We start from the raw sequence: 15876 nt of genomic DNA on the forward strand, positions 1-15876 counted from the left end.
CGTTGTTTGTGACGACTGGGTTCTCAGTGATTGTATTCATGAGGCTGGTGTTTGGGACACCAAGCAACATGAATGAAAATTTGGGCCTGTGGATGATACCTATGCGTGTCTGATGCCTGAAAGTCTGAGGCAGTGTCTGACTATACGGTGTGTGACTGCAAGTGTGCCTCTGAGGTCGGTGTGTTTTTTTATGTGAATGTGTTTCCTTTGACACTCCTATGTGTGACCATGAACCTCGTGTGGGTCTTTGAGCAACCCTGACTCGAGAGCATACTGGAGTCAGGTGTTATCTCCTTGTGTCCAGGTTAACCGCTGACACCGCACGTGCTCTGCCAGGGACAGGTGAAGCCCCCTTCTAACTGCTCTACCTCCAAGTCAGCTTTAACCCACCCTTGGGAGGCCTGAGCCCCTCCTCAGCCAGGGTCTCTGCGTAGTTTTCCTAGGTTGCTTTACTCAGACTCCTGCAAATTGTCTTGAGGAGACAGGGCAGAATAGATCAGGATACGGCTGCACATCCCTTCTAACCCGCTCTCCTTCCTCTCAAGGACGTTTCTAACTTTTTCCCTCCGCTGTAAAAAGGCCTTGGTAAATTGTCACTGACGTGTTAATTTAGATAAATTTCCCAACTAACTGCGCCGACATTTCTCAATATCCCTATTCTTGGGCCGTGAGAAGGCGGAGCTGTCCTTGTAAATAATGTCGACGATTTGCATGCCACTCTCCGACCGGGCTACTCATTGCGGCGTTCTCGGCTCTGAGGGGGTGGGTCTATCCAAATAGCATTTTTATTTGCATATCCCTCCCACATCGCTTGGCGTCAGGTGCGCAGAAACTGCCCCTTCCTAATTCAGCCCTTTCTAACTGCCTTAGCGCCTCGCGCTCAAAGGGGCGGGGCGTAGATGCAAATAAGCCCCGTGTCGGCCGGCCCACCTCCCCTTTCTCGAGGGTGGTCCTTTGAGTGTCCTCGCCCCGCCCCGTGCCGCTAGCGCCTGCGCACCGTCTCTTCTGCCCGGGCGCGGTCACGTATCCACCGGGCGAGGCGGGGGGCGGAGCGCCGCGGGTGGTGGGGGCGGGGTATGGCGCGCTGTGCAGCGCTGGGCGGCTGGCACAAACGGCGGCGCCGGGGCCGGAGGAAAAAGCTCGGTGAGGAGAACACGGGGAGGGAAGGGAGCCGGGCAGAGAGGGCGCTGGAGTCGGGGCGCCGGCGGGAGCCGGGCGGGGCGTCGGGACGTGCGCCGGGCCCGCGGTGGGGAAGCGTGGCGACCCCGGGGGGGGGGTAAAGCGTGGGGGAGGGATTGCGACGGGCACGTTGAAGCCGGCCGTTGCGGGGGTTGGGGTGACCGTGAGGAGTGCGCACTCGGCAGAGGGGTAGGGGAGGGGGCACGGGGACCTTAGCGGTCCCTAGGCCTGCTTCCGTCTCCTGCTGCGTCCTGACGAGCCTCAGGGCCTGCACGAAAGGGAGTTGGTGGCGGGAGGGTGGGGTGTCTCTTTTTTCCCTAGTCCTGTCCGCGAGTGCGTGAACCCTCCTCCGCCCTTCCCTCTGTCGCTGTGGACCCTCCTCCGGCGGCTCCCTTCCGTCCGTCTGTCTGTCTCAGGACCTCCCTTCCGTCTGGGTGTGTCAGCCCCCAACAGGCTTCCTCCCGTTGGGCTCAGGTCGACCCCTCCACCCCTGTCTGTCCGGCTGTTTCAGGCCCTCCCGGCTTTTCTCCGGTTTTTCTGTCTCTGTTCCTTCCCCCCACCCCAACCTACCCCTCCTGTTTTCTTTGTCCTCCCCATTTTGCTTTTTCTGTGGACCCCCCACATTTTCTTTGTGTCTCTCTGAAACCCCCACGCAGATCACCCCTATTTGTCTCTAACTCCTACTCCCCATTTCTCCACCATTCCTTTTCTACTTCAGGCCCCTCCCTCTTTTCTGTTTGTCTCTGAGGATGCTCTCTTCCCCAGCCCCCACCTCAGTCTTCTGTTTTGGGTCATCGATCTAGCCTAACTCCTTTGCTGCCTCCCTCACTGACTTGTCTGTCATGATTTCCCCCCAAAGTTCCCAGGGTCTACTCCCTCACTTGGCTCAGATTTTGGGGTCTCTGTAGCCTGGTCTGTCTGCCTTTCTACTGCCCTTCCACCCCTCACCCTGTCCTCCAGCCATCCTGGCTGCCTCTAGCTTCTCTCACATCCCTTTTTCCCCCCCTCTTTCTCCCTGCAGCCACCCTGACAGGTCCCTTCCCAAGCCCCTAGGGACAGCAGAGGATTTGGGAACCAGCAAGCACCCCCAGGGCACGAGAAGAGCCTCTGCCACCTGCCCTGCCTCACCCAGCCCCACGCCAGGCCCGGCCACCCCGGCCCCCAGCTGCATCAAGTGGAGGAGGCGGCAGCGGAGGAGGGTGGCACCATGGGCCCGGGCCGTGCCCTCCATGCCCGGGGGATGAAGACACTGCTGCCATGGACAGCCCGTGCCAGCCTCAGCCCCTGAGTCAGGCTCTCCCTCCATTGCCAGGTTCTGTGTCAGAGCCTTTGGAGCCTGGCCGGTCCAGGATGGGGGTAGAGAGGTACCTGCCGTGTCCCCTGCTACCCTCCTACCACTGTCCAGGATGTCCAGGAGCTCCTACTGAAGCCTCAGCAGGGAGTGGGACCCCCAGAGCCACAGCCACTTCCACCACAGCTAGCCCCCTGCCAGAGGGCTTCGGAGGGCAGGATGGTGGTGAGCTGCGGCCACTGCAGAGTGAGGGTGCTGCGGCACTGGTCACCAAGGGGTGCCAGCGACTGGCAGCCCAGGGCGCCCGGCCTGAGGCCCCTAAACGGAAATGGGCAGAGGATGGTGGGGATGCCCCTGCACCCAGCAAGCGGCCCTGGGCCAGGCAGGAGAACCAGGAGGTGGACGGGGAGGGCGGCATGGGCTGCAGCAGTGGCCGTGGTGAGGCCAGCGCTGGGCAGAGGGAGGAGGAGCTGCCCACTGCGCCTGAGCGCTTGGCCCTGGACTATATCGTGCCCTGCATGCGGTACTACGGCATCTGTGTCAAGGACAGCTTCCTGGGGGCGGCGCTGGGCAGCTGCGTGCTGGCCGAGGTGGAGGCCCTGAAACGGGGCGGGCGCCTGCGTGATGGGCAGCTAGTGAGCCAGCGGGCTATCCCACCACGCAGCATCCGTGGGGACCAGATTGCCTGGGTGGAAGGCCACGAGCCAGGCTGCAGAAGCATCGGGGCCCTCATGGCCCACGTGGATGCTGTAATCCGGCACTGCGCTGGGCGCCTGGGCCGCTACGTCATCAATGGGCGCACCAAGGTAAGGCTGCCCAGCATGCATTTTTTGGATGCCCCATGCTCTCAGCACCAGTGGGTTTGGAGACAGGCCTCTGGGGTCACTGAAGGATTTAGGTAGCTTCATTTGAGGGAGTGTCGGAGTTCACTTTGGGCTCTTACTCTCTGAGGGAACTCTCGGGTCTGTGTGATTTCTCCCTGTGGGCCTTAGTTTCTGCACCTGTAAACCAAGGGTTTGGCCTGTAGCCACAGTGCTTCTTGACCTTGCCAGGGATCCTCTTGAACAACCTGAGAACAGGTGCCGACATTCTTATTCGCACACCTGTGCATGGGCCTCAGCCCAAGAACTGTCCAAGTAGACGGGCACATGTTTCTGCTTCCGTTTGTCTATCTGCACCTGTCTGTCCCTGTCTTCCTTCATCCTCCTCTGTCTGCTGGCTTACGTGTCTAGTCCATCCTGTCCCCCATCTGTCTCTGGTCTGTCCATCCTTTCTCCTAGGCAGGAGAACCAGGAGGTGAAGGGGGGAGGGTGGCACTTTTGAGGCCAGTGCCAGGCTGAGGGAGGAGGTGCTGCCTGCTGTGCCTGGCGTTGGACTACGTTGTGCTCTGTATGCCATACTATGGTGTCTGTGTCAAGGGCAGCTTCCTGGGGGTGGCACTGGGTGGCTGTGTGCTGGCCGGGGTGGAAGTCCTGCCCCCGTCTTTCTTATTCTTCCCCATCCTAGTCCCTGTTCTCCATCCTTTCTGTCCTGTCTGTCCATCACTTCATTCCTGTCCGGCTGTGGTCTGTTCCCTTGATCCTCTTTCTGTGTGTTTCTTCTTGGTCTCTTTTTCTTGTTTTTTTTATTTTAGCTGAACAATCCTGCCACCTGTTTGCAAGCTCAGCTTGGGCCAGGAATCGAACTTCTGTTGCTCAGGGCTCGCACTCTTGAGTGAACTCTTAACCAACTGGGCCACTCGGCTGGCCCTTGGTCTCTTTTTCTTTAGAGTAGTAGTTATTAATCTTTTTTTGGAACCTGGGCCATTTTGAGAATCTGTTATTTTGCGATCCTCTCTTAAGAAAAGTGCTGATTTGATTGGAATTTTTGGGCAGCTGTCAGGGCCTCCTGGGCCCCTAGCTGCCCATTCAAGAACCTGGGTCAGGAGTCCTGCAGAGGACAGTGGTCCACAGGGCTATTCCAGCCTGCTGACACGATAGTTCTCTTCATGAAGGGGTGTGAGGGCCCTGACCTCGAGTCCAAGGCTTGGTGTCGTTTGGACAAGGCCTTGTAGGGAATGCTTACTGCACAACACCAGTGATGCCTGGCTGATGGCACTGGCTGTGTTCTGCCCTTCAGGCACGAGGTTGTGCTCCTGATGTCCCCTCCCTCCTTTCTCATATCCCATCTTGGGCTCTGCCTCTGTGCCGCTTCCCTCTCAGGCTGGAGCTGGCTTGGGGACCAGTGCTCCCCTGGGGCTGAGGCCAGTATTCTCCCCACCCCAGCTGGAACTTGTCCTACTTCCCTCTCCCTCCTGGTTACTTGATAGCTGGAGAGCCAGAGGCGGCCCCTCCCTGGGCTCTACTCCTGCGCAGGCAGGAGAGATTAGTGGGAGTCCCCCTGGCCACGGGGTGCTCAGCACCTTCACCCCAGGGTCCCCATCATTGCAGGAGGGAAGTTCGGGGAACCACAAGAGCTGAATGGCCCAGGGCAGGACACTTCTCTGAGCCTCAGTTTGCTCATCCACAGGATAGGAAAACCAGGTTAAGTCCCCAGCTAGTCTGTGATCGTTTTAGGAGGGGAGGGTAGAGGGAGCAGATCTCTTACCCTTTGATACCTCGGATGTGGTTGGGGACAGGGCCCTTGCTAGGATTTGGGTGTGTGTGTGACTTTTTTAGCCCTAGGTGACCCCTATTGCCCTGGGAGGTAAGCCAGGGTAGACTAAGAAGGGAGGGGAGGAGCCAACCCAATCACTGGAGTTCCTATTAGACCCTCCCCTGCCCCAATGAGACAGCAACTCCAGGCTTCCCTGCCTTCAAAGGGCAACATCTGGGCTCCCTCCCCAGGCTCTGGAGTAAGACAGTGTGGGGTGCTGGGGTGGGTGGCCACAGTGGTGGTGGGGGCACGGATCACCAGTATGGCTAGGTCCAGCAACAACCTGCTCTGTTGTTTCAAGTGGAGTGCCCGTGTTTTGTCTCGCTTGCTCTGCTCAGTTAGCCTGCAGGTTGGAGAGAGTTGACCCCTACTAATACTACCACAGGGTACTCCAAGGAGGACCTGGTGGGCTTGGTTTGCCCCTTTAAGAGCAGCTTGGAGGTGGGGCCTGCTGTCCTTGGATCAGTCCCCAGATTCTGATGGGGGTGGTGGTGGTTTGTGTGTGTGTGTGTGTGTGTGTGTGTGTGTGTGTGTGTGTGTGTGTGTGTGTGTGTTGGGGCTCTTGGCACGTTGTCACCAATAGCTTTTAACTCTTAATTTCCTAGCTCTGAATCCAGCTGCCCCCTCCCTGAGGTGGAAGAGTGAGGAACTAGTTTCCGTGTGTCCATGTCAGTCTGCTTGTTGTCCCTTTCCCTTGTGGGGGAGGAAGTAGATGCTCCTCTGGGGCCAGAGTAAGCCTCCACCCTCCATTCCTCACAGTGTGTGTGTGTGTGTGTGTGGGGGGGCGCCTTAAAGGGCCTGTGTCTGTGCCCAGCCTTCACACACAAGTACCATTCCATGCCAGACCACAGAGGGTGCCTTTGCTGCATGGTGGGAGACCCTGTGTGAGGGTGCACAGGGCAGGATGGGAACAGAGGCTCTGAGGCCCAGAGCAGTGTTTTCAGTCAGCAGCTACCCACCAGGGAGACAGGCCTTGGGCCTAGTACTAGATAAACAAGTACCTGTGCTGATTTTACACTGAGGGGTGGAGTGGAAAATCAGCCCAGGTTCCTCCAGCTAGAGTACTCAAGGTACCCCTTAACTGGAGACCTGAATAACAAGAGGACGGGAGTGGGGAGGAGAGTGTTCCAGGCAGGTGCAAAGGCCTTGGAGATGAGCTTGGCCAGGTTAGAGAACAGTCAGGAGGCCCAAGAGGCTGGAGCAGAGTGATAGGGATAGGAGATGTGGTGGTGGGCAGTTTGTATTTTGTGTTTTGGGGGGATGCAGTGGGAACTTGAAGGGATTTGAACAATGAAGAGCTGGAGAAAAATGTCTCTGGCTGCTGTGTGGGGGATGGATTGTAGGGGAAGAGGTTGAACCCCTTTCCCCAGCCCCTCCTTGTGCACAACCAGCAAAATCTCTGCTTGGATTCTAACTGGGGAGGCCTTGCCTGTCCCTAATCAGTGACTACAAATTCCAGGCCACCTGGGCTATAGCTGTGTCCTTTCTTGCCAGTGAAGTGCTTACTCAGAGCGCTGACCCACCTGCAGGGAGTGTGCAGTGCACAGAGGGTGCTCTTGAGCCTGGGGGTGTAGGGGCTGCTCACTGCCTGTGCCCTGGTGCTGCAGAGAGAAGCGTGCTTTGCACGGCTGGGTGGCCTGACCTGGTGGCAGCCCTCCTGGCCTCTTGCCCAGGGCAGGTGGTGTGGTGGTTCAGGTGCACATGTGTAATGCGGTTTACGCTCATGCTGAGCTGAGCCCTGGGGATGACGTGTCGGGAGGAGGCGGAGGGATTGAGTCAATTTGGCCTAACATGGGGTGTTTGGCAAGCCTGTTTTGGACTCAGATGCTGATCTTTTTGATCAGGAATGTTTACCTCAGGGCTGTGGCCTCACAGGTGTAGCTGAGTGTTAATGGGGAGCAGCAGCTGGCAGTCTGGCCTAGGTGGAGGGGTCAAGACAGACGGTCTCCAGCTGAGGAGGACCTAAATCTTAAACCTGGGCATGAGGTCTGTAGGAACACCTGGACCCTTTTCCTCATACCACATCCATCCACCTTTGTGTCAGCTCCCTGATGAGAAACAGGCCCCAAGTGGCTAGGCCTCAGCATGGTCAGGGCTGGCCAGGGCAGTTCAGGGAGAGGAGGAGAGAACCTGTGGCTAGATCTGTACACACAGAAGCCAAGACATGGAATGAGTCCTGTTAGATCTGTGTGGTCAGGAACATCCAAAGCTAGGTTCACAGAGGGGTTAATGCCACTGCCATAAACAGAGGTGTTTATTATTATTATTATTATTATTATTATTATTATTATTATTATTATTATTATTTTAATTGGGGAATTTAGAAGGGGAACAGCCAAGTTGTTCTTCAGTCTTAGTTGTGGAGGGCGCAGCTAGCTCAGCTCCCAAGTCCAGTCTCCATCCAGCCACCTGTCAGCAGCTCAGGGCAGCTCAGCTCAAGGTGCTGTGTTCAATCTTAGTTGCAGGTGGGCATAGCCCACCATCCCATGCGGGAGTTGAACCGGCAACTTTGTTGTTAGGAGCATGTGCTCTCACCAGCTAAGCCATCCTGCCACTCAGCGGCAGCTCAGCTTGGGTGCAGCTCACTGGCCCATGTGGGAATCAAACCGGTGACCTTGTTGCTCAGAGCGCGCGCTCTTTAAGTAACTGAGCCACTTGGCCAGTCCAAGAGGTGTTTATTATTAATAGTTCCATTTTACAGATGAGGCCGTTGAAGCTCGTTCAGGCGATTGGACTTTCCAAGGCTACCCAGTTATCCTTGGAGTTGGGATTAGATCTTAGGTCTAGTCACACTCTAGGTCTGGGTATGTGTAGGAGGTGTAATTTATTTAGCAGTGATTCTTTGTGGTCAGGCGCAGCAGTTATCAACATTGCTGCGCATTAGAATTACCTGGGGCACCTTTAAAAATTCTAGACTCCACCTTAGACCAAGTACATGAGAACCTCTGAGGTGGGCCTTGGGTTATAAGTGTCCCAGGTGGTATCACTCAGCAGCCGAGAGCGAGAACCCCTGGTGTAGGGCTGTGAGGGCTGCACATCAGAAAACGTTCACACTGGTTTTATTTTGCTGAAATGTCTGAGGTGGGGTCGGGTTATCTTTAACCCTCCATCGGGCGCAACTGTTCTCACAGATTCATTGCACACAAATTTTCACATATCTTAACAGTTAAGTATAGTGACGCATCACTTCCGTGTCTTCCCCCCTACCGTAAACTATCACCAGTCATGTTTGTGACTTAGTACAGTAAAAAGGTATTTCATAGCAACATCTGTGTGTGCAATGAATCTGAGATCAGTTGTGCCCAACAGAGGGTTAAAAAATGAAACACTCAATTGCTCATTGAGCCCCTTCTGGGTGCCAGTCTTTAGGTAGGTAGGTGTGTATGTGCGCGCGATGGGCTGTTGAGGCCCTGGAACTGAAGTTTCTGGTGGATGGGGGCTTGGCTGAAAAAGGAGAAAGTTGGGTCTGGAGCCCTTAGGGCTCAGGATGCTTGAGGAGTCAGGGGAGAGACCAGGGGCAGGGAGGGGTGAGAAAGGAGGTAATGGCTGCTTCTCAAATGTCCCTGCCTAGCCACAGTAAATCACCCCCATCTGTCTCTGACAGGCCATGGTGGCATGTTATCCAGGCAACGGGCTGGGGTATGTGAGGCATGTTGACAATCCCCACGGCGATGGGCGCTGCATCACCTGTATCTATTACCTGAATCAGAACTGGGACGTCAAGGTAGGGTGTTGAGGTGGGGATGGGAGTGGGGCGGCATGCATCTACTCCATTTTCCACTTCCAGTTCAGCTTCTAGCATTCTCCCGTTCCTTTTTTCAGTCCACAGACTGGTGGGGCAATCTGCCACATGGCTCTTCCTGGGGAATGGCACCTCCTCTCTAGCTGACTGGACAGTGGCAGAGCCCCCTCCTTTGGGGTATAGTGCTGTCTGCCCAGCCACTGGCTTAATGAACCCTCCCTTCCATTTCCTGTCTTTAATAGCTTCCTGCCCATCTCCATGGTGAGGCAGACTCTGGGTTGTCATTCATTTTAAGGGGCTGAGTGGTGGAAGGGAATGATGTGTACAGCTGCTACGCCCCCTGGTGGGCTCCTTGGGGTGGACAGTGCCAGCCTCCTGCCTCATCCTCTGGCCTGCCCTCAGGTGCATGGCGGCCTACTGCAGATCTTCCCTGAGGGCCGGCCTGTGGTAGCTAACATCGAGCCACTCTTTGACCGGCTGCTCATTTTCTGGTCTGACCGGCGGAACCCTCATGAAGTGAAACCAGCCTATGCCACCAGGTATGACCCATACTTCTGGGGTGTGCCCAGGTGCTCCCTGGGAGTGATGAAGTGTTGAGGGAGCCTCGGTGGGAGCATTACCAGGCTCAGAGGGTGGGCTCTGGTGTCACTATGGATACGGTGGCTGGAATTGAAGAAAAGTGATCTCTAATCGCCCTCCGGGGCTGCTCTGGTCCCCAGGTACGCCATCACTGTCTGGTATTTTGATGCCAAGGAGCGAGCAGCAGCCAAAGACAAGTATCAGCTAGGTATCTGCTTCCCAGTTGGCATCCCCTCCCTCAAATTATTCCTATTACATGTACCTCACCAGGCCTCAAGCTACCTCATCTACTTCGTCAGCCTTTTACTAAATCCTGCCACGTTTTTCCTCACCTTTGCCCGCTTTTCTTAGACACCTACTCTCCTGGTACTCCCAGCATGAGCCCCATCTCTTCTGGTCCTCTCCCCCACCTGCCCAGCTTTTCCTTGGCCTCTTTGTCCCTTCCCTGATGACTCACTAGTTCCTGTTTCCTCCCCACCCAGCATCAGGACAGAAGGGTGTCCAAGTACCTGTATCTCAGCCGAGTACGCCCACCTAGTGGCCATCCCCAGAGCTGCATGAACAGACAGCTTGCCCTGACTTCGGGAAAGCCCCGGCCTGCGCTGCCCGGCCAGCAGCCCACCAGTCTTGGTGCCTATTCCTTCCCCGCCACAGCTGCTGCTTCCAACTTTGCCTCTGTCCTGCCTGGTGTGGAGGGCTCCCTCAGTCACTGAGGACCAAGGAAGAGGAGAGACCTGTGCTGCCCTGTGATGGGGGCTGGGGTTGCAACCTGGGCAAGGGCCAGTGTTGGGGGCTACCATTACTGGAGCTGGGGGCCTATGTCTTGCCCCTCTCAGGTGTGGAGAGCTGGAAGGAGGCATTGCCACTTCCCACCAGGATGCAGGATTTGGGGTTGAGGTGAGTCATGGCCTCTTGCTGGCAAAGGTTTGTGGGGGGGAACATCCCCAAGCCCCCCACTCCTCCAGCCTGGAATGTGAAGTGACTCCCAACCCCTTTGGCCATGGCACCTTTTGGACTAGGCTGCCACTGCTTGGGCAGGATAAAAGGTGCTGGGAGGAGCATGGGTGTGCAAGTCCTGTCAGCCAAGAAATAAATAAAAGTTTACCTCAGAGCTGCACACATCCGATTCTGTCTTCTTGGTAAGGAGATGCCTCTATCTGCAATTCAGGTTCTTTATTGATCAAAGGGGATAAACTCTGCGAATCAGGGAGCAGAGGATGGCTGAGTTTGACCTCAGCAGGCCACCATGCGAAGCTGGAAGGCTAAGGGGATGTTGCCCAAGCCAGTGCACTGTGGAGTGAGGACTACGAGAATATTGGTGGGGCTCACCACAGGGAGGTGGCAGAACCGCTACAGGGTGGTGGTGAAAAGAGGGAGATCTCCCATGGGGCCAGATCTGCATTCAGGCAATTTGCTTTCCTGGGGACACAGAGCCTGCCCCGGCTGGCCCCCTCCCTGCCTAGCCCAGATCTGGGGCAAAGGGCATGAAGGCATCGTTGCTCTGGAACAGCCCTTGTCTAGGAAATTGGTAGGGTTAAAGCAGTCTGGGTCCTTGAATTGGGTGGGGTTCTAATGTACAGACACAAGCAGAGGAATCAGGAAGGTGTCCTGGGGGGACATGCAAGGGTTACCTACAAACTTGGCAAGACTGCCTTTCATCTATCCAAGACCCTATTTAGAAGCCAGGGGGAAGGCAGACCTTATTTCTTGTTCCCAGGGTCTTATTTCTTGTGCATGCTCATGCCTGCTAATCTTGGTTAAAGGTGCTCCCCAGCCCCTGTGCAGAATCCCTTGGCCTGGTGGGCACCATGGGTAGGAAGTGGCTGCGCAGGTGGGTGTTGTGGGTGAGGGCATCGGGCAGCACGCTGAAAAAGCGCTGAATCTTGTGCAGCACGGCATTGGTGTAGGGCAGGCGCTCTGGGTCCTCCAGGCTTGGGTCACACACCTAACCTATGACGGTGTCCAGTTCAGCCTTCACCTTGGCTGAGGTTGGCAGAGCGTGTGAGCCGCTCACTCCCCAGCCATCTCCAAACCCTAGTCTCCTCATCCTGGGCTCTTCTGTTCGAAAACCTGTCACCTCTGGGTATTTGAGTGGAATGAAGAGCCCGTGGTGTACGGTGGTGGTCGTGGTCTGGGTGCTGCAGGAAAAAAAGGTTATGTGTTGTCATCACCAAAGTCTCTTCTTCCTGGAAGTAACTCTGGGCTGTTCTGTTCCTGTAGACAGAGGAGACAGGTGCTGCCGCGTGCCAGGCGCCTCTTTGTAGGCAGCATGGATAGAGTTTAGGGCAGCACCTTATCCATCTGATTGAGGAAGCTGCCCATGAAATCGCGGGTTCCCCAGGCTGTTGTGTCTGCTGGCCGCTGCTTTTGATCAGAGATGAAGATCGAGAAGTTCCGCGAAATTTTGAGATCTGGTGTTGCGGCCCCGGGAGCCAGTCCAGGAGGGAGGGGAAAATGTTCATCTGGGGGGACAGGATCTCAATAGGGCTTTGAACAAGCCCACTAGTTTCCCTATAGAGACACTGAACCAGGGCTTTGATGTTATAAATTCTAGAACTATTCCATCCCAAGATCCTAAGACTGCCCTATTTTAAAACTGATCCATCTAGGTAGGTATACGGACTCAGGATTTGGCGTAGGTTGGGCTCACGAGGGAGGGATCGGCGCCGGCACTCTCACCTCGTCCCGGAACTCATGATGCGGAAGTTGTCACAGAAGAGATCCAGGACCCTCAGGAACTCCTGGTCCTTGTAGCCATAGCGGTTCCCAAAGACCACAGAACAGATAACAGATGCACAGCATTATCGAGTAGCTGCCGGGGGTTGAACGGCGCTCCTGGGATTGGGAACAGGACCAGGTCATAACGCTGTGGGTAGGCTCCCAGCTAGCTCTTGGACTTACAGGCTCCGTTCCACCCAAACGCTTTCCCGCGGCCCCTTCTGGGCTGTTAGCCACACCCACACCAGGTCCCTCTCCTTTCCCGAACAGCCCGTATCAGTGGTGGCTTGAAATTCGCCCAGTCAACAAGCCGCCGCCTTCAGGACGCGCTCCTGTGTGGTCCACGTACCCAACCCGAACTCCTTAAAGCGCTGCAAGTGCGAAATTGCGCAGGGTCAGCCAGCGCGGCGCGTTAGAAAAAGTGATAGCTGGGGGGTGAGGCAGCGAAGGGGGCGGGCCAGGGGTTAGCCACGCCCCCTGGAAGTGTCCAGGTGCCGAGCCGACTTCTTCGCAACCCTTTGCTTTGCTTCTTTTCAGACCTCTTGATTGCCACCTCAGCCTTCTCGGCCGTCTTCACACATTGGCCCCACCTCTGTTGGTCTCTCTCTCTCTGACCAGCGCTTGCTCTCTTTGGCTTTGACTCTTAGGTTCTTCTGTGGGCTGCAGGAGGAACCAGTCCCCGCGACTCGACCCTACACTTCAGCTTCACCCCGCCCTCTCCTCACGGTTTGCGCTCATTAGTGTTGGTTCTCTATTAGGCTCCGCCCCATTTCCCCGGTCCCGCCTTTTACTGCCCAAACAGGATGCCCAGGCCCGCCTTTCCGCCGCCTGGGCCTCACGTTTTCCGCGTGTGAAGCGTTCAAAGACTGCCATGGCCTCGCGGCCGGAGAGGGTATCCGCCTGCAGCACTAATATTTCCCGCAGCGCTGCGAAGCCGCACAGCATCACTGCAGGGCGCGGGCCCCAGCAGCCAGAGAACTACATGGAGCCGGTGCTCAGCTGGGCCTGGTTGGGGCTCCCGACCCCCTCCTGCTCCAAGACTCCAGAGCTCCGCCTCTAGCTCCCTTCAGACCCTGGAGTTTCCGTCTCAGCCCCTCATTCCAGGCCCAGGAGTTCAGATCCCCAGCCCTTTCCTCCCTTAGACCCAGGAATCCAGGCTCCTTCTCCCTCAGGGCCTAGAAAGCCAGGTCTCCAGCCCCCTGCACCTTCAGAACTAGGCTTCTGGGTCCTCAGTACTCCCCCTCCCAGCCTTGAACCAGGAGACGAGGCCCCGATCCCCCCCCACCCCCACCCCCACCCCGCATGGGACTGCTCATCTCAGGCTCTTCTTCCCTCAGGACCCAGGAATGGAGGTTGGGGATGGAGTAGCACGACTCCACCTTGAAGCCTCTTCCCTCAGTATGTGACTCCCCACCTGGTCTCCTCTTTCCTCACAACTAGATGTCCAGGCCCCCAGCTTTTCGACCCACCGTTTTCTTTGGCCCAACATAGGACTTCAGGCCCCTTAACCTTCCTCGGAACTGGTAGAACCCTCAACTCTGTCTCCATTCAGAGAAACTGGAGTTTCAGCCCCCAGCCCCACCTCCATGAATCCAGAATTCTGTACCCTCCCCCACTCTCAGGACTCCCTCCATGAGTGCATGGTCCAGGAGTCTGGGCTTCAGCTGCAGCAAGTTCCCTGACAGCAGGAGAAGCATGGGCCTGAGGACAGGGCCCTCTGCACCTGAGTGCCCGCGCACCCCCAACCCGCCTCCTAGTGCCAACAGCAGAAGCAGCAATAGCAGCGCTACAATTCTGTGGTCATCATGCCCTCACTCCTGGATGCTTGCACCTATTTGCCTGTTAGATCCCTTTGGGGTCTCGGAGTGGGAGGGGTGGGCGTCTGTAACTGCTCATTCTCTAGATTCCCCAACTCAAGGTCACCCTGCTCCTAGCACTATGTGCCTGGTTAGCCTGGCCTTTTTTGTACCATCCTCAGCCTGCTCTTTTTGGTGACTTCCATGTACCAGCATTTCCGTGTCATTACACTTGGCCAATGGGTGTACCTTCCTCAGCCCCTAGTACCTTTGGGTCTGTCTTATTTGGCCTGTAGGTGTGCATTGCTGAATCTCTCTGGGCCCGTGACCCCTGACCCTGTACAGTCATGTGCCATATAACAATGTTTAGGTGAACAATGGACCACATATACAACAGTGGTCCCGGAAGATTATAAAGGAGCTGGAAAATTCCTATCTCCTGATGACATTGTGGCTGTTGTTAAGTCGTATTACAACGCATTGCTCACATGTTTGTGGTGATGATGGTGTAAACACACCTGTGCTGCCAGTTGTATAAAAGTGTAGCACATACAATTATAGTACACACTTGATAATAAACAACTATGTTACTGGTTTATGTATTTACTTTTTTTAAAAAGTTTTTTTTTTTTTTTTTTTTTTTTTAGCTGAGCCAGCCTCGGCAGCTCAGCTTGGGCCAGGCATCGAACCGCTATTGCTCAGAGCTCAAACTCTTGAATGAGCTCTTAACCAACTCTTGAATGAGCTCTTGACCAGCTATTTGGCCAGCCCCTTTTTAAAAGATTTTATTGGGGAATCCGTGAAGGGGAACAGACAAGTTGCTGTTCTTTCATTCTTCAGTCTAGTTGTGGAGGACATTGCTTCACTGGCCCATGTTAGTATTATCATTGAGCTCTTCCCAGGTGAGGCAGTCGGTTGCCAGCCTTTGGACAGCCGCTTATGGCGGCTCATGGCAGCACACGAAAGCTCACTCCCGCTGCCCGCCAACCCAACTGCAACCTACACAGTTGCCAACGACTGTCGGCAGCCCAGCTCCAGTTCGAGCTGTTGTTCACCATCTTTGCTGTAGAGGGCGCAGCATCCTTGGCCCTCATGTGGAATCTGAACTGTGGTCCTGCTGCTCAGAGCTGGTGTCCCAAGCCAGCTCTTAACCAACGCGCCACTTGGCCAGCCCATTTACTATAATTTTTATCATTATTTTAGAGCACTTTTTCTACTGATAAAAAAACAACTTTGCTGTAAAACAGTACACTGTGTGATGCTGGCAGCAACCTCAAACATCTTGTGTTAACCACATCTCCTGATTTGTATCATTTCTCTTATGTTTGATTTAATCTCGTTTTGTACACTAACATGCTGTGTACAGGCTTGTAGCCTAGGAGAAATAGGCTATACCATACAGACTAGGTGTGTGGTAGGCTACACATCTAGGTGTGTGATATTTGCACAACAACAAAATCGCAGAACGATACATTCGTCAGAATGTATCCCATTGTTAAGTGGTACATGACTACACTTCTGATTCCTAAATACATTCCTGACTCCTAAATACACTTATAAAAACACCAGTGATGATGTGCCTATTAACCTGGCACTCCTGTGCCATGACTGTGATTCCTAGGGACTCACACCTGAGCCCTTGTCACTTCCATGCCCACTGCTCTTGGAGCTCTGTATGCCATACCTGTCTCCTAGACACTTATGGAGTCCCCTAGCCTCCTGGTTCCTATCAGCCTAGCATATCTGTGCTTATCCTTATGACTCCTGGGGTTCCTTCCCACATGTTGGCCCCCTTGTATCCCTATTGTTATGCCCTGCTCTGAACTTCCACCATTTCTATTCCCATCTGGCTCCCAGATGCCCCCAGATGTCCTATGCCCATGCTGCTGCGCTCCCTGGTATCCAGTCCCCCAAGCCTCTCAGTGGGCACCCGCACC

General features: G+C 55.3%; 1 protein-coding gene across 2 annotated transcripts; it reads left to right on the forward strand.

Annotated features, from left to right (window-relative positions):
- The first annotated feature begins 1026 nt into the window (after positions 1-1026).
- On the forward strand, positions 1027-10544 carry EGLN2 (egl-9 family hypoxia inducible factor 2). Of its 2 annotated transcripts, none has more exons than XM_019629774.1 (6): positions 1027-1143; positions 2201-3276; positions 8709-8828; positions 9249-9385; positions 9566-9633; positions 9908-10544. In XM_019629774.1, exons 2-6 carry the CDS (start codon positions 2437-2439, stop codon positions 9961-9963), a joined length of 1221 nt encoding a protein of 406 aa, XP_019485319.1. In that variant the 5' UTR covers positions 1027-1143; positions 2201-2436; the 3' UTR covers positions 9964-10544. The 2 variants fall into 2 exon arrangements, with proteins under 2 accessions (XP_019485319.1, XP_019485320.1); XM_019629775.1 differs by lacking the exon at positions 1027-1143 and adding an exon at positions 1398-1613.
- Positions 10545-15876: the final 5332 nt, after the last annotated feature.

The sequence above is a fragment of the Hipposideros armiger genome, unplaced genomic scaffold (genome assembly GCF_001890085.2).
Source record: "Hipposideros armiger isolate ML-2016 unplaced genomic scaffold, ASM189008v1 scaffold_867, whole genome shotgun sequence".
NCBI lineage: Eukaryota > Metazoa > Chordata > Mammalia > Chiroptera > Hipposideridae > Hipposideros > Hipposideros armiger.

Coding starts and splice junctions, on each gene's coding strand:
- EGLN2 (XM_019629774.1), top strand. CDS start 2,437: ATGGACAGCCCGTGCCAGCCTCAGCCCCTGAGTCAGGCTCTCCCTCCA. Junction 3,277..8,708: donor TCATCAATGGGCGCACCAAG/GTAAGGCTGCCC, acceptor TGTCTCTGACAG/GCCATGGTGGCATGTTATCC. Junction 9,634..9,907: donor CAAAGACAAGTATCAGCTAG/GTATCTGCTTCC, acceptor CTCCCCACCCAG/CATCAGGACAGAAGGGTGTC.